The sequence below is a fragment of the Xenia sp. Carnegie-2017 genome, unplaced genomic scaffold (genome assembly GCF_021976095.1).
Source record: "Xenia sp. Carnegie-2017 unplaced genomic scaffold, XeniaSp_v1 HiC_scaffold_14, whole genome shotgun sequence".
NCBI classification, from domain to species: domain Eukaryota; kingdom Metazoa; phylum Cnidaria; class Anthozoa; order Malacalcyonacea; family Xeniidae; genus Xenia; species Xenia sp. Carnegie-2017.
In genome coordinates, this window is record NW_025813447.1 from 11313939 (window position 1) to 11334443 (window position 20505).

General features: G+C 35.1%; 7 protein-coding genes across 9 annotated transcripts in view; 2 read left to right on the plus strand and 5 right to left on the minus strand.

Annotated features, from left to right (window-relative positions):
- The window catches only part of LOC124435273 (F-box/WD repeat-containing protein 8-like), a 4705-nt gene extending 2640 nt beyond the window's left edge, over window positions 1-2065 (minus strand). Inside the window, exons 1-5 of the mRNA XM_046985209.1 lie at window positions 1983-2065; window positions 1154-1875; window positions 688-887; window positions 408-635; window positions 4-340 (exon numbers count right to left, since the gene is read on the minus strand). Of these exons, the coding sequence (XP_046841165.1) occupies window positions 4-340; window positions 408-635; window positions 688-887; window positions 1154-1875; window positions 1983-2005 (1510 nt within the window). The 5' untranslated portion in view covers window positions 2006-2065. The remainder of the gene's footprint in view (window positions 1-3; window positions 341-407; window positions 636-687; window positions 888-1153; window positions 1876-1982) is intronic.
- A 138-nt stretch (window positions 2066-2203) lies between these two features.
- Window positions 2204-7021, plus strand: LOC124435714 (palmitoyltransferase ZDHHC8-like). Its single transcript, XM_046985687.1, has 8 exons — window positions 2204-2406; window positions 2485-2606; window positions 3716-3873; window positions 4383-4555; window positions 4990-5092; window positions 5591-5682; window positions 5817-5964; window positions 6037-7021. The coding sequence occupies exons 1-8, from the start codon at window positions 2300-2302 to the stop codon at window positions 6208-6210; spliced, it is 1077 nt and encodes a 358-aa protein (XP_046841643.1). The 5' UTR covers window positions 2204-2299; the 3' UTR covers window positions 6211-7021.
- Window positions 7022-8069: 1048 nt separating this feature from the next.
- Window positions 8070-10427, minus strand: LOC124435713 (3-methyl-2-oxobutanoate dehydrogenase [lipoamide] kinase, mitochondrial-like). Its single transcript, XM_046985686.1, has 10 exons — window positions 10145-10427; window positions 9774-9842; window positions 9569-9679; window positions 9428-9475; window positions 9248-9367; window positions 9090-9185; window positions 8927-9000; window positions 8723-8851; window positions 8531-8632; window positions 8070-8429 (listed from the first exon to the last, which is right to left on the minus strand). Exons 1-10 carry the CDS (start codon window positions 10292-10294, stop codon window positions 8126-8128), a joined length of 1203 nt encoding a protein of 400 aa, XP_046841642.1. The 5' UTR covers window positions 10295-10427; the 3' UTR covers window positions 8070-8125.
- Window positions 10428-10447: 20 nt separating this feature from the next.
- On the plus strand, window positions 10448-11158 carry LOC124435717 (intraflagellar transport protein 20 homolog). Its single transcript, XM_046985689.1, has 3 exons — window positions 10448-10666; window positions 10749-10938; window positions 11028-11158. The coding sequence occupies exons 1-3, from the start codon at window positions 10549-10551 to the stop codon at window positions 11107-11109; spliced, it is 390 nt and encodes a 129-aa protein (XP_046841645.1). The 5' UTR covers window positions 10448-10548; the 3' UTR covers window positions 11110-11158.
- Window positions 11076-13809, minus strand: LOC124435710 (dimethylaniline monooxygenase [N-oxide-forming] 2-like). The gene is made up of 4 exons (XM_046985680.1): window positions 13248-13809; window positions 12559-12755; window positions 11772-12457; window positions 11076-11580 (listed from the first exon to the last, which is right to left on the minus strand). The coding sequence occupies exons 1-4, from the start codon at window positions 13772-13774 to the stop codon at window positions 11254-11256; spliced, it is 1737 nt and encodes a 578-aa protein (XP_046841636.1). The 5' UTR covers window positions 13775-13809; the 3' UTR covers window positions 11076-11253.
- A 1165-nt stretch (window positions 13810-14974) lies between these two features.
- LOC124435711 (cholesterol 24-hydroxylase-like) lies at window positions 14975-17344 on the minus strand. Of its 3 annotated transcripts, none has more exons than XM_046985684.1 (4): window positions 17078-17344; window positions 16135-16826; window positions 15752-16040; window positions 14975-15550 (listed from the first exon to the last, which is right to left on the minus strand). In XM_046985684.1, exons 1-4 carry the CDS (start codon window positions 17229-17231, stop codon window positions 15372-15374), a joined length of 1314 nt encoding a protein of 437 aa, XP_046841640.1. In that variant the 5' UTR covers window positions 17232-17344; the 3' UTR covers window positions 14975-15371. The 3 variants fall into 3 exon arrangements, with proteins under 3 accessions (XP_046841640.1, XP_046841639.1, XP_046841638.1); XM_046985683.1 differs by having other exon boundaries at window positions 14975-15269; window positions 15428-16040; XM_046985682.1 differs by having other exon boundaries at window positions 14975-16040.
- Window positions 17345-18151: 807 nt separating this feature from the next.
- Window positions 18152-19431, minus strand: LOC124435718 (D(3) dopamine receptor-like). Its single transcript, XM_046985690.1, has one exon. It carries the CDS (start codon window positions 19347-19349, stop codon window positions 18153-18155), a length of 1197 nt encoding a protein of 398 aa, XP_046841646.1. The 5' UTR covers window positions 19350-19431; the 3' UTR covers window position 18152.
- Window positions 19432-20505: the final 1074 nt, after the last annotated feature.

The window sequence follows — 20505 nt, forward strand, 5'->3', positions numbered from 1 at the left end:
CACTTGGCGAAATGTAGCAAGTGACAGCTACATTTGCTATAACTGTATATGAACAAGGCAAAATAATAGAACAATCATTGGACATCAAAAAATTCAAAAATAAAAGCAAAGAAGTTGTAATTACTTTGGCTGTAAAATTAGTGCCCAGGCCAAAACCATAGGGAGCCCAACCGACAGCCAACAAATTCTCCACGCACGTCATGGACGTGATTTTTGTACCAGCTATTCTATCCAATTGTGTTGGAGAATTTAAAATGGCATCATAAATGAATATTTCCTCCTTAAGCGCCAGTGCAAACAAACTTCTTTCATGATCGTGTAAAAGCTCAATGTATCTGACCTAAAATTACAATAACAACTGTAGAATTGAAAAGTGCCGAAAATTTTATTTCAACATGAGCATGTACCTTTTCCTCGAAAGTTCGAGAATGTACAAATTGCCATTGTCCATTATTGTTCACGTGATCAACACGCACCCTTTCGCCACATAAAGTCAAAAGCAAAGGAGCATCATTGAAAGAAGTTAATGCAATATGATTGGCTGCAGCAACTACGTGGTATTGATAGATTGGTTCCAAACTGATATTTGTATGCCAAACATTTATCATCCCTAAGTAACCAAGAGTTGGATGAAATATATAAAGGCAACGCAAGGATAATTACAAGGAGCAACGAAGCACAACTCACCAGATGAAAATGCTGCAGCACAAATGTTTCCAAGCACTGTAACGCATTCAACACTGGCATTACTTGATTCTGAATTGCCTCAACAGAAGCTGCAAGAGAGCTTTGCCAATTGCTTTCAACATTCCACAAACAGGTCTTACCATTTGCATACCCAGCAATTAATACATCTTCAATGAGGCCACAAGCTGTTAGCATACCTCCTAAGTTTAAAATATCAATTTTTGAAAAGATTTATTTTTATTATAAGCCTCTATGAGAGTGAGGTATCTGCATCTTAACTTTAGAGGAATCTACCCTCATCAAAGTGGTTACCTATGTATTAGGGAAATACACTCCATATGAAATACACTCCATATGATAATGTCTCATAAAAAAAGGATGATTTTGTCAACTATAAATAACCATCAAAATTAACACTACCTTGTAGAAGTGCATTTAAAATATGTAACCAAATATGGCACAAAACCTTTTTCATATTCAAATGTTTGTATTTCACAAATCCGTTCTTTCCAATTTCTTTCCACCAGACGTCTTTTAAGAATTCCATTCTTCACTATACACTTCCAGCTAATGTCATCAACATTATTTTTCTTTGTTTTCTCCAAACCTAATCTTTCATATAATTTACACCAAAGAAGATCATCATTAGCTATTGACGCCCATGTCTTACTTACACAAGCACAATGACATAAGTCAGCAGTGTCCAAATAGTTGAATATATTTATGCAAACCTCTCTCGGAAGGCTAATATCAAAAAATGGTATGGCACAAGTCTCATCAATATCTTTAATCAACAATGACAATAAGTCCTCATTATGATGGTGATGAGAAGTGCATTCTATTCTTTGTTTACTGGTATCCTTCATTGAATCATCTGACTGAACATGTCTCTGTTGTTCTTGGTAACTTGGTATTTCTAATGTCATCAGAGAATTTGGCTGATTTATTTCTGGCCTTTGTCTTTTTCTTCCATCATGTGCAATATTCCATTTCTTGCATGTTTCATGTTTAGGTTTCAGTTTATTTTTCTCCTTTGATATGTTTTCAACTGATTCACCAAGAGTAACATTGCAGGCACTATTCACAGCTAATGTATCACTTTTGTTTATTCTACAATGATCAACTTTTTCTTTGATTTCTTTTCTCCATTTCTCTCTAAATGTTTGCAGTTCCTTTTCAGCCATTAGACTGTTGTGGAGGAAAAATAACAATGCTACATCAGCTATTTTCCTCTCTATGTCGTGACGTTTACTTAAGGTTTTCAAAATCTTTTAAAGGTAATCACTATTTTTTACCGATTATATACAATTCCTTGCATTCATAAAGAATATTGTGTCCATTTGTGCTGTTTCATTGTGACAACTGTCACAGCCACGCAGTTTTCTGACACAGATGCGGTTATGTGTCCACTTGACGTGATGACATACAAAGACAATAAAAATATAAACTAGTTAAAATATCACTTAACAAACTTAATGGAATGGATCAGTTATGATAAATTGATAATGTAGTATGTTTCTTTTTCTACGAGATACGTGTGCAATAATTATTCGAGTTAATTTACGGGAATAAATTTTCGAGAAAAATTTGACGTTCATTATTCTCAAGAAAGATGAGCGATGATAATGGTCGACGTAAACTATGTAGTTCGAAAAGAGTGCCTGTATTCTCTGCTCTGTTTTTACTAATTTCAACCACTGCTGTTTTTTTTGCCTTCCCGTACGTTTTTGGGTTATTTTTCAATTGAAAAAATGTGAATTTCATCTAAAATGCTTTGATGATCTTTTTGTTTTCTAGATGTCGCTACCTGGCCGAGAACGTTTCTTATGGGATAGTGGTCTACGAAGCTTTTTTGACTCTTTTTATCCTCGCAAACTTCTTCCAAGCTACATTTCAAGATCCTGGGAAAATACCTAGAGGTAAAGCAAAGACTACAGCAAAGGGTATAAACGTTCATTTACCTAGAATGAAGTTTTAAGTTTTGACAGCTCGGCCAAGTTTATATTAGACCTGTTGTCAGATGAAACTAGATGAAGTTTAGCTCAAAAAGCTTATAATTGAATACATAGCACGGCTTAAACGCTTTCTATAGATAAACATTTTACAGATTTCTTTTACGATAGCCTGTGTTGTAATAAACGAGAGCAAAGATTTCGCTATCGTATTTTAAAAACGACAACGCGTGGGAACGTCCGGTATGAACATTTTTCTCCAATTTCTAAAACGATAAAATGTCTTCCAAAATATTGCCTGCTGCTCAAAATCGTTACTGGCACTGAATTTGTGAGGGGGGAAAGACCAAACGGTTTCAACTTTCAAATTTAAAGTAAAGCACCTAATTATTGCAATGTAATAGTTGAGCCAAACGGGAAGTAAACAACATACCAAAAGGAACTGATAATATTTCTTGACCAGATTACAACATGATTTCTTAATTTTTTTGACCATTAACAGTTCATGTGACAAGCTGTTTGCTTTAAATTTTCAAATAGTAGATTTTTCATGGATAACATGTGTATTGTTGAGGTTAGAATTTACATTTTAATACTTTTATTACAAAGGTAAACAAAGTACTCTAATGCAAATGATTTATGTAGTATGCCAATGAGTTAATTATTTTTTTATGTAGGGATGAGTTGTTTAGCTTTCATAATCAACATGAACACAAAAAAATTTACTTAACAAAAACAGTCAAAGAATGCATGAAGGAAAACTTGTTTTGCCTTGCTTACTTAATTTTTCAATCAGTGGCAAATCTAGGGTAGGTCGAAATGAAATATAGAAGCTCAATTTAAACTCAAAAGACTTTTTTAACAACGTTGTTGGTTAAAAGTTTCTAAAGAATATTTAAGACTAAAATAATTCCAATAGGATTCCCTCCAAAGTAGTTTGAAATCGAAATATATTTTCAGTAATGTATTCTGACTGCCCCTGTATGTGCTATAAAATATAGGTTTGACTTTTTTCATTATATTTTATCAGTCACAAAATTTGTAAATTGTTTTTTTTTCTTTACTTTTGATATTAGTTACGGTGGATGAAATTGGGGAAGATGACTTCAAATCGCCTCTATTCAAAAATATTGAAATCAATGGGATAAACATTAAGATGAAATGGTGTGATACATGTAAATTTTATCGTCCACCAAGATGCTCGCATTGTAGCATGTGTGATCGTTGTATTGAGGTATTATACTATCTACCTTTGTCTCAATATTTGTCTTTATGTTACTTGCAACATTGTTTCAACTGTAGATTAAACTTGTTTAAAAACTAAAATACATAAGGAATTTGTATCAATTATCAAGTAGTGTGTATTTTTATCAGAACTCTCCTTATGAGAACACTTGGTGCCACTTCCATAACTGATCTCATAAGATAAAGAGATTTAGTTGTGTGTATAACTTCCCTTAACGTTTTTTTGTTTTGAGTGTTTGCTCCTGTATGTTGTGTGTATAAGGCAAAGGTTGAAGTTTTTGAAGGGATCACTTCTGATGAAGATGCTAGACTGGAATGTGAAAAGTCTCAAGTTGCAATAGGCATATACATTAGTCTATGCAAGCAAATATACATTATTGTATGGACTCTTTGCTGATTATATCTTACCTGACAAACATAGACATAGTGTATTTTGACTTTCAAGTGTTTCAACATCATATCTTGTTTAATGATGTGCACAATATGAATTTGACCTAGGTATTTGATCACCATTGCCCATGGGTTGACAACTGCATTGGCAAACGAAACTACAGATATTTTTTTCTGTTCTTGTCATCTCTCAGTGTACAGTTGATATCAGTTATCTCATTTTGTTTGTATATTATATTAAAATTGGAAAGGAATTTTGAGGACAAATACGTCATTACATCGTATCCTTTTTTATATGTTTTCTTTGCCTTCTATATTTTGATGATCAAGTTGTGCATTAAAATGAACCCTCTGCCCGCAATATCGCATTACATTTAAGTTTGAAGCTTAAATTATCTAAAAGGCTATGTTTTGAAAACAGACTTGGGTGTTCGTCTGCTAGGTTGATAATGAAATTTATTTACCATTCAAATACAAAATCAAATTGTTCACGTATTGAAATGGCCAAATGCCTGTGAGTTAGATTAACTAAGTTTCGAGCTAGCCGACTTGTTAAGGTTTACTACAACTTTTGAAAGTGGATTTTTGTTTCTCAAGACAAGGCTTGTTTTTATGAAATTTTGAAGCAATTTACTGTAGGAGTTTCTTTTCTCTCCGTGTGAGAAATAGGGTTATAAGATTATTTCCGAGAGTTCTTTTCCTTGATTTTTTCTAGCGTCATAATTATAATAATTTGCGGCCTAGTTGCTCTTCCTGTTTTTGGTTTAACGTTTTTTCACGTTGGTCTTATATCGTGTGGAAGGACTACAAACGAACAGGTAGTGGTGTGTTTTTATATCAACTTGTACGTCTGCTGCAGCCTCCATGTGAGTTCTACAGCATGACGTAGACTTGAGATATTTTAAAATTCAATGGTCGCAGCTCGTTTTCCATGACCATCTACGATCTGTGGGAGAGCATCTGGCAGCTTTGCCTATCGCTCCACCCTCTGAAATATGCGAATTTCAAATTTAAACATGTTATGTTTGATTTGCGATTGTAATCACGAAAGAAAATATTCCAACTCGTCGCTTAGCTTGCAGTTGCTTCTTGTTATATATGTTTGTGCGCTTGCACTTTATAATGTGAAACTGGTCGCGCCTTCCACTGCAAGTTGTTCAAAACTACTTGATATAAAGTGACTTTGAATGATAGAAGTTTAGCAAATTTTATAAACGTTTTTTGGCAGCTTTATTCTGGAATTGTCGCATTGTTCTTTTATAGAAACAGGAATGTCGATAATTTAACCGCATTGATCAAATGTGTTCGTTTCTTAGGTTACGGGTAAAGTACGTAGCGGCTTTAATCCTTTCAACAAAGGTTGTGCATCAAATTGGCAACATGTGTTCTGTTCACCTATACAGCCACAGTAAGTTAGATGGTAAAGTGTTTTGAAAAATAGAGTCGATTATCAAAACTGGAATGTCATCCCAACGAAATCCTTTGCCTTTTGAAGATGACATAAAAGACTACCATCTTCAAAATGTCTGTTTGTATGTATAGGCATATGCAATGTGAAAGACTTGCAACGTTGGAAAATGGTGCCATTGTTAATGGACAATTATCGACAGTTGATGTCAGATTTGAAATGGAAAGGATGCCGAATCACGAAATGGCTTTCACGAACACACAAAATGCTAATGGCGTGAAGGTATGTGTTAACACTTGGGATTGATGACTTGACATTAAGATTTGAAATTTTTCATCGTTACTATCATTTAAGATCGAAAGAAGTCCGCCTGTCGAGAAATCAAAGTTACAAGCAATGGAAGTTGAAGTCCAAGCGAACACCTTACGCCCGCCACGAGCACCAAGTCCGCGTTCGCATTCTATGATATTCTATACGCCTGATAATCAAACGGGACAAACGACAGTGGACAAGGAGGCTGAAGTGTAAAACTTCGGCATTGCAAGTATCCATTGACTTTCATAAAGTCCTAACTCATGTTTCTGTCTGAGAAAAACTATTTTCATTGTAAATAAGGTGTGGCAACCTTCGCTTGCATGCTTTGCGCATGTCGCTGGTTGGCATTGCTGAACTGAGATTTTTTGCAAATTTTGTTAAAAGCCAGCAGTGAATATCACGTTGAACATAGAAAAAAGCTTACATAAATATTTTGACTGATCAATTTCAATACTCAGGTGTGTTCTTTCAAAGTTTTTCTTTATACATTTCATGGGCAAAGTTTGTTTCTCAACTCCATTTAACGATTGAGTATGTTATACTGGTTCTGGACTAACGTAGAGAAAGGCAGAAAGTCATGTAGGCATGTCCTGCTCAATGAAAATGAACTCGTTAAAAGGCTCACGAAACATAAAAGTTGCAATTAAAATTATTATTTTATTAAACAGCAGAGTTTCTTCAACATTTAATATACACATCTCTTTCAATCTCGAGATGTTGAGGTTTTATCACACAATCAGTCTCGTTGTACTGCATGATGGAACTTGGATTTTCAGAATTTCAGTGGTCGGTATTTGCTGATATGTCACTTTATATCGATTTGTGTTTTGTTTATTGAGAAATTTAGTGGTATAAAGTTATGCTCCAGCATTTCATCCAAAACGTGCGTGGAAAGTGAAGGATTTGGCAACTGCTTGTGTTAATCGGGCATTAAAAATCCTCTATCTTTAGAATGAAGAGGTGTAATTGCTTTAAAAAGTGTACGGTTATTTTGAATCGATGAAAATATAATTTAATTGTGAAATTCTTGTTTCAAAAACACTTCTCATTTCTTTTGCGTCGGCGTTAGATGATTGCGTTCCTTATTTTTATTCGCAAAGCTAATGCTTCACTTTGACATTCATTCTTCATCGAAACAATACGCATACAAATTTTAAGTATTTCAAAGTGCTTTAATTATAAATTTAACTTTTAAAATTTGCTTTGATGTAGAAATTCCTCTCGTAATATGAGATGAGCTTATCTATTATAAACATATTTTTACATAATTTCCAAGATCATGAAGTAAACGATAATCAACAATGCTGACCATTGTGCCACTGCTGGCGAGTCTTGATGACGTCGACGGATTAGCATTTGGCGGGAATTGCTAAGCACACCCAAGCACATTTCGCAGAACGAGACGGTCGTTTTTATTTTAGGTGAAAATAGAAAATGTTACCTTAGGTTTTAACAACTGAACCATACTAAACAAGGATTTCAGAACTACAAAACGAAAGCTGAGGAAGGGCAACTTCATATGTGTATTTTGTGGATGGAACTCTACCACTATATTTGTCGTTAAAGCGCGGATTGAAAGGGATGAAATGAACAAAGTTCTGGCTTTTGTGAAAACGCTTATGTCTATGGAACCTGTAAAGCATACGTAAGTGAGTGGTTCAATCATTATTTTGAAAGGTGTTGTTAACGCTTTACATAGCTATGTGCACTTTTCATGTTTTTTAAATTTAAAAAATAACTTGAAGACAAAAATGTGTCGAAGGACCGCAAAATGCCACAAAATCTCGTGTATGACTTTTTCAACTCAAGTTTTCGTACTATATTTTTGGCGCTGTGTTTTCTTAAAGGACTTAGTTACCTAAAGCTTAATGTTAGCTATTATTCCGTGAGCTTATGGAGAAATATCCTGAGCGTGCTAGTGAATTTATCAGTTTCTTTTGATATATGGCGTGCAGTTTTTGCAAAATACGGAAAGCCATATTACTCAAGATTGTTTGGTAAATGTCGTGTAAATGTACAGTCAAAGAGATTCAATGATCCGGTAGACTTTAAATCAACAGTCGCGCAACACATTTAGGAAAATAATTTATGGATATATTAGTCTTTCAAAATGAATATGTTGAAAATCTCACAAACGAAATCCTTCTTGGTCGCCCTCAATTCTCTTCAGTTTGACGTACACGTCTGTACCATAGCCATACAAAGACTGCAGTTGTAGTGAGCCACCAAGAAACTCCGCATAGGCTCTTGAAGTAGGCAATCCAAAACCAAACCCTGCCATACTTCCAATGGTTTCCATAGAATTTACTGTTTGACTATAGTCAGATAGCATACTCGTGGTAGTTTGGTTAACTTTCTTAAATGTTGAAAATGAATAATTAAATACTTCTTTCAAGTCGTCATCTGATATACCACCACCTTGATCTGAGATTCTGTAAATGAATCAACTCTTTATCAAATTTATTCTGTGTAATGATGGCATAATATCAAACATTCAAATTTCAATCTTTATTTTTAAAGTGATGAGGCTTACCTGATGGTGAAATTCTCCTTGTTACAACTGATAGTTATTTGGACACTTGGCATTGAAAATACATTAAGCATGCTTTCACCGCGGTGAAATTCCACTGTTGATCTAGTTTACAATACAAAAACATAAGTCAATGGAAAGGATTACACTTCGCCATGTCTTAAAATACAATTTTCATCAAAATACAAGTTTTACCTCATTGCATTTTTCAACAATTCTTGTAAGATGTATTCAAGTGGAGCAGGAAAATATGAAAATGATGCGTCTTTGTGACCATTGATTATAATTTCAGGACAGACTCCATAATGATGCTCACAAACTTGTCTAAGGAAATGCACAGTGATCAAACTTAAGTCCATAATCCCTTCCGAAACTATTTTTTATCTTAGTAGTGCTGACCTGACAAAATCAGCACTTCTCTCAATAACAGTCTTCAGACACAGATCATTTGCAATGATTCCCACGAAGTTATTCTATTTCAATTAAAATTTCAAGCTGATAACAAGTACTCTAAATTATCTTGTACCAAAAAAAAGGAATAATCTACTTGTAACTCATATACCTTGTTTTCTCGAAGGGCAATATGATGCTCAGCCAACATTCTCATACCTAGCCGAGATTTCAAAGTCTTGTCCAAAAATGAATGAATTGTATGGTACTAAAAAAGATTTCCTTATTTAATGGTTAACAAAACTATGGTTTATTCACATTAAAACGCACAGGCACTTGATGTTTACAGTCCTTAAATCCACGAGCCAATGAAGTCACAACATGTCGATGGTTATTCAGTAATGTCTTCACCATCTTGCTAAACTTTCTTTCTGAAGGCAAATCTTTGATCTATGTTGGGAGCACAATGTGATGAAATTATATTCAAAAACTAATTAAGTATTAACATACCTTTGGTTGTCCTGATAGAAGATTAAAAGAGCGAATGTAGAGCTCATACTAAAAAACATTTGAAAGGTTGAGTGAAATTTTCCTTAAAACTAGAATTTATTGTGTATTAAAATTCACTAAAATAAAACATGTTGAACTCACTGTGTCTGAGATGTCAGGATTTACAGCAACAATGTAAGGTAAAGAATGAAATGCAAGCAAACGTCTAGCAACTCGAATAACCAGTTCATTGTGAAGAAACTGAACATTTTTCTATGGATTGAAATGGTTTATCTGAACATCATCAGTTGCCATTGCCCAGGGATGCTATACATTTTCATGAACTATCAATTGAATAAATACTTACAATTAAGTGTTCACCATCAGTAAATCTACCTGCATTAAGCATTTGGGAAGGAGTCACTTTAAGTGAAGACTAAAAGTAAAAAGAGAAATCACTATTCATTATTACAACTAATTTGCTATGTTATCAATAAATGATGGGGTAATTATCGCAAAGATTTGTAACAAAGAAATATATTATTTAAAGTAAGTGCTTTTCAAATGATTAAACGTTGTGATGACGAAGAGTGGATTCGTTTATGCAATGTATGGAATTGCAAAGTACACCTACAGGTTACGATGTACATTAAGATTATCATAACTTGTTTATCACGGAGGTAAAAAATGAAATTGTTGAGCTCCCACAAAATTGTATTAATCATTCTGTCTAGGTACCTTTGAAGCACAATTTTCGATTGTTCCTTGATTGACATAAGACCATCCTTTTAATTTGTGTCTTCGTTCAGTAAAGGTTTCCCTAATGCGGCTTACATCTCGCCAGCATTTAATACAAGGTGATCGTGCCAAATGTTTGAAAATCTTCATTTATTTTGCTGATTTCTGAAAGCCATAATGATTGGCACTGTTAAGACAAGACCGGATGTTTTGTAACTTGTAATAATTTCGTGGATTTTTTTTCTGATCAATCATACGAGTCTGTGGTTCAATGAATTGAATCAATATTTCGTTATTATGTTACTACCGGTATTAACGCCGGTGGTTGACTTTGGGGTTTGCTCGTATACATAGATTATATCCGTTAGCGGGCTTTTTAGATCTCCATAGTAACAGCAGTAAACATGGCGGATGCGACCAACGGATTTCACTTTGACGAATTATCTAAAATTCGTTTGCTTGAGCCAGACGTTTTTCAGCAAACACAAGAATTGAAGGAAGAATGTAAAGAATTTGTTGATAGTGGGTAACATGCGATACTATGACGAATAAATTGTGTTTTATTAAACATTAATGAAATTTACTATGACTTTTAAACTGGTAGAAATTTCAGAATTTCAAAGCATTGTGGGAAACTTTATTAGCATGGTGGATGGTCTGGCAAAAGAAGTTGAAAATGAGAAGATGAAAGCAATAGGATCAAGAAATTTGCTTAAATCTGTAGAAAAGCAAAGAGAAACTGAACAAGAACAGCTTCGTGCTCTGATTGCAGAAAAGAAAGTTCAACTTGAGAGGTATACGTATTTTAAAGATTACGTTGTATACACAAGTTACTCAATACTTCCCCCGTCTTTATTCTAAGACATGTTTTGGTCATGTTTAGACACAGGCATCAATATGAATCACTTCTGAAAACAGAGGAGGATCAAAGAGAGTTTCTTGAGCAATTTATTCTTTATAAGTAATATATTTGAAATTTTATGCAAAGTTAATATATAGTGGTATATAAAAATATATAGTGGTCTATTCATTAATTATAATAACATTTGTTAAAAATATGGCACAAGATAACATTGTGGTTCCCTCATAACCTAGTCTTGGTATATGATTCATTGGCAGTAAGACCACAATAAAGCCATGACTATTATTAATATGGCTAAATAAACAAAATAGAAAAAATTGCCATTTGACTTGTCTTTCGTTGATGAATGGTCACCTGTGGCTTTAAAAGCACCAAGATAGTGCTCATTTATATCCATTATGTGTTGTCTTGCTCCGCTCCATGCGTTTGGTCCTTGTAGTCTGAACTGAGCTGGTATGGCAGGGCTAAATAACACTTTAAATGCAAGTATAGGATCTTGCTTTAGTATAGACCATAAGTCTGGCTTTGCACCAATCATTTCTCCAAGCTCATCCAAGTATGGTAGAAAATGCACCTGATTAACAAGAAATATATAAAAATTCTGCAAGTTCATGCATATTTGGTTAATACTGAAGATTTCTGATTAAAGAATATTTTCACCAGTACCTTCAGCAAAATATTTATAATTGGAGCTTACAAAATTTTACAAGTGAGGTTTTTCTGAAGTAATAGAACAATCTCATGGACAAAGGATGCACAACTCACTCGCATGTAGTTTGACTTAGAAGTACCAGTTTTCTTCCAAAAGTCTTCTCTGTCTTTGATTGCCTGTTCCATTTTGCACTTGCTTGGCAGCATACACTTCTTTGCAAACACTTCCACTGCTACTCTGGCTTGCATCTCACATGTAGGTGCATCTGCTCCTTGTACTAAAATTGCTCCAATCACAGCTAACGTGTGTTGGTCATTGCTTGGCAAAAACATATGCTTATAAAGACTAACATAATAATCTTCCTTTGTTTCAATTATGTCACTGGCAAATGGATAAGTGTGCTTAAAACCTGTTGCAAAAATCAAAGCATCTACATTGGTTAAAATTTCGCCATCTTTCAAAGTCACTGAGTTTTCAGATACTTCTCTAATGTCTTTCTTGACTTTGATCTTTCCACTAATAATGTGGTGAAGCAATTCATCATTTATAAATGGAAACTGGTGGACATTAAAAGTACCTGTAGGTTGAAGGCCATAGGTTTTGAAATCGATCTTGTTATTCAACACAGCTGGTGACATTTTCATTGCAATATTTACTGGCACAATTTTTGAAATGGCTCTCGTCAGTAAAAAGTCCAGTGGTTTCCCTCCTGGACCAACACGAGTCATCAAGTAACCACCACTTCTTGTACTCAAGTATACTTGGTTTGCATAATTGCAAATATCAACAGAAATATCACCTGTGGTTAAAGAAATTACGTATAAATATGAAGTGAGAATGTTATACTAGATTCCTTTGCAGTGCATTGTCTTTCTCAGTGAAAACATTCATAATTACAACCTCCAGAGTTACTGCATCCCACGACCACAACTCTTTTTCCAACATAAGGGTGAAAAGTTCGGTAATCACCACTATGTATTATAGTACCAGTAAATTTATCAATTCCGGGTATTTTTGGTGTAAACTGCTCCCACAAATGACCTGTGCATATCATTACTGCATCAAAAGATTTAGTGGTAATCTCTGAATCAGCTTTTCTGTGTAAGAAAATAAGAAAAAAATCGTAATTCCAAACAAATTAAACAATACTTTAGCTTGATAATTTGCGTTGGTAATAAAAAGTCCATTAAAAATGGCAAACCATAGAACAACTATAATTCATTGTCGTGGTGTAACTTTTTCATTGATTTTACTAGTATACTAAATGGATTTACGAGCCAGACACATGAATACGTGAATGTGTAACAGTCGCGTCCCCACCTTTAACGTCCTACTTCAAGGGGCGGCCTGGAGTCGTCGTTGATGGTCAAAGTGTTAATTCTACTTCACCAACATTATGTATTATTGGGTGATATTTATGTTTTATAGTATTTAAATAAGTAAAAATCTGTTTCAGATTTTCAGCACTTATTTTGTATATTCAAGGCATTTGAGCCAATTTAATGTGACTAATAATATTACAACGAATAACTTCATTTGTAAATTATGGTAATCGTCCCAGTACTTGAATCACATAAAATCTGTATTACCGGGTTGAAATTAGCCATTTTCCTGTATCCTTGTGATCATTGCTCCTTTGTAAGTGAACGACTTCGGTGCCAAACTGCACATGCTTGACAAGGTCAAAATGCTTTGCGTAAGATTCTAAATAGGTCTGAAATAATCGATGAGGTAGATAGTTTGGAAAGGATTTTGGCATTGGGAAATCCGAATAGGCAGAAAATTGTTTACTGGTGTTGGTAACAGTATTTCTATGCACAGAGGCTAAATTTGGACGTGGCTCATCCGTGTAATTCCAAACACCTCCGACATTTTGCTGTATTTCAAAACACGTTGGATTTAAACCGGCATCGATACAACATTTGATGCTCGCAAGGCCAGCCACGCCGCAACCAATAATCGCTACCTCTTTGACGGTCATAGTTGCCCTATTGCACTGCACAAATTTACCACACGCTACCTTCAGAAAAAAAGTGCCAACTGAATGTGCATTGTATCGTGAAAGATGATAACGCTTATTATGCAACTCCTTTTGTATCTGAGTCCAATGCATCATAGCATGACATTTTGCTTTTGGTCAATTTGGTTGAAATAAGTAAATTTTTATTGTAAAAACCTTAAGCTTTGAGAATGACCGTTTATTTTTGCGTAAATTAATTGATGTGATGAAAATGGAGAAATGGTGGTTGAAAAGCTCCCTGTATGAATATACATTCCATTGATTGTTTTTGTGCAACGCATATCTTATTACTTATGTGATTAACATAGTGGCAGCCTGTTAATTGCTTTTTTTGACCAATAGACATGATGAAATGGCAAACAATAGCCAGTCGTCTACAAACACTGTAGACTCTCTATTCTCGCAGAAAGTTAAGTGGTGCAAGGACCACAAAGTGGTCCCAAGGCACATGAATTCACAAAATGGTCGAAGTAGCCCTACTGTACAGTGGCGTAACTAGAACGTTAATTTGGGGGTTGCATATTTATGTATTCCGTTGTGCCCTACTGATTTCTTTTGAAAGTAATTTGAATTTCAAAAGAAATCAGTAGGGCACAACTGAATATATGAATATACACCCCTGCAATTAACGTTCTAGTTACGCTTCTGCTACAGTATGTTCCCCATACTGTGATTTATAGCCCCTCTGTATCGGCACTGTCTACACACCGCACATATACTTCTGCGAATTATGGCTGCCGGATACTTTAAGTACAAAAATATGATACCATAGAAGTATTTGTTTGAAGTAATGATGAGTGTATTCAGAGGACAGTGGTGTTTACCAAATGAATATAGCGTTAAAACGAAAAACTTGAAAGTTGAGGTTAGGGTTAGTTTTGTTTACGTGAAGTGCTTCTTTAATTTTTAGTGAGAGTTCAGTATCTGCCGCGTCAATGACTTTAAAACTAGAAGGTGACCATTTAATTAAGTGGAAATGCAAAAAAAATAGCGACTACGTTAATGCTGCAATAAAGTCCTGGTGATTACTGCAGACCTTTCAACTCTCACGCATTTGGTTTCGCTCTCACGCAGCAATAATTAGTTAAACCACACGCATTGGGAAATTTCCCTCAAATTTTAAAAAAGTACAGTAATTTGTCTATTTTAATCACGAATATTGAATAAACTGATAAAAGCTATTTTCTCACAACACAGTTACGCTTTGCGATTGGCTCTCAAGAAAAATGCGTACTTAAAATTTCATGCAACGTCAATATTTTATGTGTATTATTTCACACGAAAAAAAACATGAAGTGCGATATAGAATTTTTTTAATAAATCAGTATGACGAGATAAAGAACTAATCTAAATTTTATTCCAAATACTAAATTTAATTTAATCCAAAAATTATGTACTCTATGAATAGAATTTGGGTTAAATTATTCATGTGCAGATTTCAAAAGCATACAGGCTTTATCTTTTTGTAGGACTTAAAAAGGGCCAGAAAATGGCATTTTATATATTTCAAATAACAAATTCGCCGGCGTCCAACCTCCTCCAAACACCAGTTCTGGCTCACTGAAATCTCACTCTTTAGTGAGGTCTGTAACTGGAGATGAAAAAATAATAGAGATTGTAAACAAATCAGTAACGATGTCATTACTGCATTCAATTATATACAAAGAGCAAGCTTTGTTAGCTCGCTCGTAGGTCAAATGTTTGCTATTGAGAGTTTACAGATGACGCCATCTAGTGGTTGTAAACTACCTCGCTCATGAATCCGTTTCGTCTGCCCGCGGCAAAGCTCAACATTAAAAGTGTTAAGAAATTTAGCCAAGATGACTTTACTTTCAATCATTGCAAACTGCTGTCCAATGCAGTTTCTTGGACCTAACGAGAAAGGGAAATAAACACCTGTGGATACTTGACCCTCGTCATTCGTACATCGCCAACGCTCTGGTTGAAAACCTTCAGGGTTGGCCCAATGCTGTGGATGACGTCCCATTACATATGGACTACTGCTAATCGTAGTACCTTTTGGGATTACATACTTATTAAGTTTAACATTGTTGGGTGTTACTCTTATGATACCTGGTGCCGGTGGGTACAGGCGCAACGTTTCTTTCAAACAATAATCCAGGTATTTGAATTTCGGCAAATCATCGTAAGTGACGTCATTTTGCGCTCCCAGAACGTTTTTGATTTCTTGCACCGCATTACAGAAGACGTCATTATTATGCAGCAATTCCAGCAAGCAAAAAGATAATGTCGATGATGTTGTTTCATGTCCTGACGAAAAGAATGTAACGAAGTCGTCAATTAGGTCTTCCTCGGAAAGCCTTGGATCACGACCGTCAGACAATATGTGGTCCAATATGTCCTTAATTTAAAAGGTGGAAAAGGACAATTTTAAAGTGTTCTTTGTACTGGATATGGGGCATTTTGGCGAAAGTAATATGTGAGAGTTGATTTACCTGAAATTTTTTGCTATCATTTGATAAGGTGTGCGTTCGTCTTCGAATTGTATCACGTCCCGTATTTCTAAGGAATCGGAGGGCTTTGATAACTTCTCTCTGTCGAGGATATGATGTAAAATCCCATTTATGTAACGGATTTACGAAAGCTTCCTCGACACCCTTAAGAATCATGTTATAAGATTGAATAAAAGGACTTTGCGGATCAATTATTACGTCAAGATCTATCCCAAAACCCGCCTTGCAGATTACATCCAATGTGACCAACGAGAATTCATCTGCCATTTTTACATACATCCCATTCTCAGCCACATTACGTAGCTTAGCAAGAAATATGTCGGTGCTCGAGTTAAAATGACACATGAGGTTTCGTAAGTATAATCGATGGAATGCCGGGTTCATGAGGGATCGCCTATGTTGCCATTGCTCATCGTTGAGATTTGTTAACAAACTCCTACCCATGGCTCTTTCACCGAAAAGTGTCTCCAAACATTCCCGGTAAAATCGTGGATCTTTTGGAAATTTTTGTACCAAAAGGATTGCCTTGATAGTGTAAGGATCTGCCACGTTCACCCAGGGCAGAAAAAACAACCATATTACGACGATATCACCGTATTTTATATGACAATCCAATATGAATTCAAAAGATGAGCAACCTTTGGACAACGCCTTCCTTATGTCTGGAAAATTGCCTGAATGATAGAAAATCATTCTTTGACTGAGTTTATCGGTAGATATAAATAAATTGTGTGTGCAGCCAATTGACACCAAACGCTATGTACAAGCCCTATATGACTTTCTGTAGCAATCCTGTTTCTTCGCAACGTTAAAATTTCGATAGGAATTAATGCTCTACTCACCTAAATGTGATCCACAAAAACTGTCTTCTTGTCACTCTGCTATTTGGTATTATAATGATAATAATGTGTATCATGTTTCTTACCTTTAAAAAATGAGCTGACTTTTGGGCCTGGTAAATGGCCATATTTTATACGACGAAGGTACAAAATGTATAGACTAAATAGAAGTAACAGAATGCACAACAAAAATAAGATAAACAGCAAGAGTTGTAAGATGAGGTTTGATAAATAAATCATTGCCAACTTTGGACGATAGACGATTTTGCAGACGCTGAAATATGTAACTTGAATTCATTACACGGTTGCGCAAGCAACAATCAGGACGAACTTCCGCTTACCATTTGAAACTCACAGCAGTGTACAGCACAATTTCAAGTGTGCATGGTGTGTACCTGATGTATAAGCCTTGTTTTAAAACAACTAAGATGCTCTTTACAAGGTCGAAAGAAAAAAGCTCTGAAGCATTACCTGGTGATACAAGATTAAACATACCCCAAGAAAAATATCATCTTGTAAACTCGAGGTTCGAGTCTTATCAGCACGAGAGAAATATAGTAATGTATTTACAATTTGAATGTTCCATTCAGATTGTGGAACTTTAAATAGTTTACTTCTACATAACCAATTTGAGTCAATTTGGACACATCCAAAGTAGCTTCTTCGTACGAGTAGCTGACGGGACGTCACCTGCATCTTCTCTTCAATATAATTTTTGACCTGTTTTTCTGTACAAACGTAACGCTTTTGTCATGTCTTGCATTAGCGTGATCCTGATTGGTCAAAACCCTCAAAACAGTGGAAAGAGCATGGGAACCATCAATTAAGCACGCAATCCTCTAGATGTCTAAACCTACCTACCTTGTCAAGGTGAGGCAAGGAAGCCATCTTATATAGCAAAAATCAAAACTCTCAATTAAAATCAGCTAAAAGAAATCATAAAAACGCAAACCAACCAAATGTTGTAAAAAAAGGACATAGACCATCAACTCTGCAATTAAATGTATGTTTACACAGAAGCAGATTTTAGTTCTGAATATCATCAAATTTGCCACATTTCAAGATAGCGGCTTTTCCCACTCCTGTCCATCCTGGTAATTATAGAATTTCGTAGTTCTCACAGGTTCTAACTGATTTCAAGTTTTATTCAATGTCCCATATTCACAATTCTTCTGACACCCTTTTCGAGACGTTCATTGAGCTTTGTAACGAAATTGTACTGGTCAGCGTCGTGTTGCTTTTAATATGAGTCAACGACCGACGATGATTTTTTGGTTGTTGGCTACACTTCAATATTTTCATCACTGCGTTGCGAAATCTTTTAAAACGTAACGCGTACACAAATGGATTAAAAGCCGACTGAACAGCAATAATAATGAACTGAACATCCTGCAGATATTGCAAAGTTAAACAACTGCACGAAGTACATAAATTCATCGTGTATATCACAACGCATCCTGGGAAATAACATGATAAAAAGATGGAAATGATTATCAAATACGTTTTTGTTAACTTCACATTCCATGGATTTGGAGGCAAAGGCTCTTTCTCGGAGAACTGCTTTCTTTTTGAGATAAAACTTCGTCCCTTACTTAATTTTGGCTTGACATTCTTCTGTAAAGCTGTTGACCACAAGCCAGTGGGTTTCGACTGAACTGTTGCATGTTCAGATGCTGGATGGTGTGCTTCCTCCGATGAAATGCCGATTTCGGTGGAAGTTGAAGTCTCTGAAATTATACGCCTTCGATGGACTGTCGTGTTAGGTAACCTCTTTTTGAACTTTCTTAGAATTTTCGTGTACGTGAATATGCTTATACCCATCGTACATAAAACTGCAATGGTGCTGAATATTAGAGCGTACGTTGTGTATGACGTATATAGGTATATGGAGGACAGACCTATTGATATTAACCACACAATAGTCGCCAGTAAAAGAAATCTTTTGATGCTGAAAAAAAGTCTAAACTTTAGTGGTGACATAATTGCAAGGTATCTTTCTACTCCTAGAAGACAAATGCTTAAAACCGAGGTAGTACACGAAATAAAGTAAGACATGTGAAGCAGTTCTAATTCGACGTGCTCGACATCTTGCTTGTACGCTTCTTTCACGTGAACGTAGACTGCTAATGGTTCAGTTAAGCAACCGACAACCAAGTCTGCTACTGCTAGACTGAGTACAAAGAAGTTAAACGGATTTCGAATGTTTTTTTTTGATGTTTTTAAAACTGCCAAACAAACTAGAAAATTCCCTGGTATTGTCACCATTGCCAATATGCACGAAAATATAGCGATCGTGTAGGATTCGATTGGTGATGGTGGCAAAATATCTTTGGCCAAACATCTTTTGTGCAACACCATAGCTTATGAAAATTTTTCCCTGATGCTCAAAGCTCAAATCAATTTCAGAGCACCACGACTTTGCCTTTAAAGAGTACTTTTCACACTAAGGTACTTGTGTAGTAGGACTCGTTGTTGCATCAGACGTAGAGGTTATCCTTTGTTTGTTGTAGTCACTGCAATTGTTCTGATTGTTGCCAATACGGGTCACACCGAACTTTCATTTTTTTCTTTTGTCGACGTGTGCCTGTGACATTTTTTAAGTAGTAAGTTAAGTTATTTTCAACAACTATGGGATGTTTTCAATTATCACATTCAGCATTGTATTTGCATAATCTCTTTTACAACTTTATGTAAAAGCAAAATTAAATCATTACCTTACATGCAAATGTATTAACAGAGAATTACTTCGCACTTTGCCAAAAGAAGGAAATTGTTTTAAAATACACTTTAATTTTCTTTTGATTTTATATGTCGTTTGTCCTACATATCTTTTGCGAACGTATCTATCTTCTTTCTTACTTTATTTTTGAGCATCAAGTATTTTTTCGCCAATTATATTTCAAAAAGTAGACAAATGTTGCGTCAATAATAATTTTGTAATAAATTGTCAGCTCAACGACGCGCTACAATATTCAACAAATTGTTACCATGAAATGATTTCTGCAAAGTAATTTTCTGCGACATGCACGGCCGGAATTTTAGTTTGGGTTTAATGACCTGTTCTCCTGATGATTCACTTTTCAAACTGTTTATCTCAACATTGTCGTTTCAATATGTCATGCAATTGTGTATTCAACTCTATTTTCACTTGATATAATGAGATTCTCTTAGTCAACTTTTTAGGTTATTGGGGCGTGTACTAATGAATGAGTGATGTTGTTGACGAGAGATTTTAATATCACAGTCCTCGACAATTTGCTAAAATTCATTTTGTTTGATTTCATCTTGTGTGGTTACATAATGAATTGGCTCAGCCTAGCATTGTCATTTTGTCGGCTTTCTTTTTGCTAGCACAGTTCAATTCGTTTTCATTCGTCTTTTGTATAGTCGCTATTCTTAGTCTTTGTGGGATATCAACAACTTTTCTGTCTCTTTAAAAATTGCAATCTTCATAATTAAGCGATAATATTTTCAGTCTTTATATTCATCTATATGTATTTACAATAAAGTTTTA

Coding starts and splice junctions, on each gene's coding strand:
- LOC124435711 (XM_046985682.1), bottom strand. CDS start 17,231: ATGATTTATTTATCAAACCTCATCTTACAACTCTTGCTGTTTATCTTA. Junction 16,827..17,077: donor AGTCAGCTCATTTTTTAAAG/GTAAGAAACATG, acceptor TCTATCATTCAG/GCAATTTTCCAGACATAAGG. Junction 16,041..16,134: donor ATGATAGCAAAAAATTTCAG/GTAAATCAACTC, acceptor TTTTAAATTAAG/GACATATTGGACCACATATT.
- LOC124435713 (XM_046985686.1), bottom strand. CDS start 10,294: ATGAAGATTTTCAAACATTTGGCACGATCACCTTGTATTAAATGCTGG. Junction 9,843..10,144: donor TCGAAAATTGTGCTTCAAAG/GTACCTAGACAG, acceptor TTTTACTTTTAG/TCTTCACTTAAAGTGACTCC. Junction 9,186..9,247: donor ACTGTAAACATCAAGTGCCT/GTGCGTTTTAAT, acceptor AATCTTTTTTAG/TACCATACAATTCATTCATT.
- LOC124435714 (XM_046985687.1), top strand. CDS start 2,300: ATGAGCGATGATAATGGTCGACGTAAACTATGTAGTTCGAAAAGAGTG. Junction 2,407..2,484: donor GCTGTTTTTTTTGCCTTCCC/GTACGTTTTTGG, acceptor TTTGTTTTCTAG/ATGTCGCTACCTGGCCGAGA. Junction 4,556..4,989: donor GACAAATACGTCATTACATC/GTATCCTTTTTT, acceptor GATTTTTTCTAG/CGTCATAATTATAATAATTT.
- LOC124435718 (XM_046985690.1), bottom strand. CDS start 19,349: ATGGTGTTGCACAAAAGATGTTTGGCCAAAGATATTTTGCCACCATCA.
- LOC124435710 (XM_046985680.1), bottom strand. CDS start 13,774: ATGATGCATTGGACTCAGATACAAAAGGAGTTGCATAATAAGCGTTAT. Junction 12,756..13,247: donor AAATGGCTAATTTCAACCCG/GTAATACAGATT, acceptor TTTCTTACACAG/AAAAGCTGATTCAGAGATTA. Junction 11,581..11,771: donor CTAAGTCAAACTACATGCGA/GTGAGTTGTGCA, acceptor CTTGTTAATCAG/GTGCATTTTCTACCATACTT.
- LOC124435717 (XM_046985689.1), top strand. CDS start 10,549: ATGGCGGATGCGACCAACGGATTTCACTTTGACGAATTATCTAAAATT. Junction 10,667..10,748: donor ATGTAAAGAATTTGTTGATA/GTGGGTAACATG, acceptor TTAAACTGGTAG/AAATTTCAGAATTTCAAAGC. Junction 10,939..11,027: donor AAGAAAGTTCAACTTGAGAG/GTATACGTATTT, acceptor GGTCATGTTTAG/ACACAGGCATCAATATGAAT.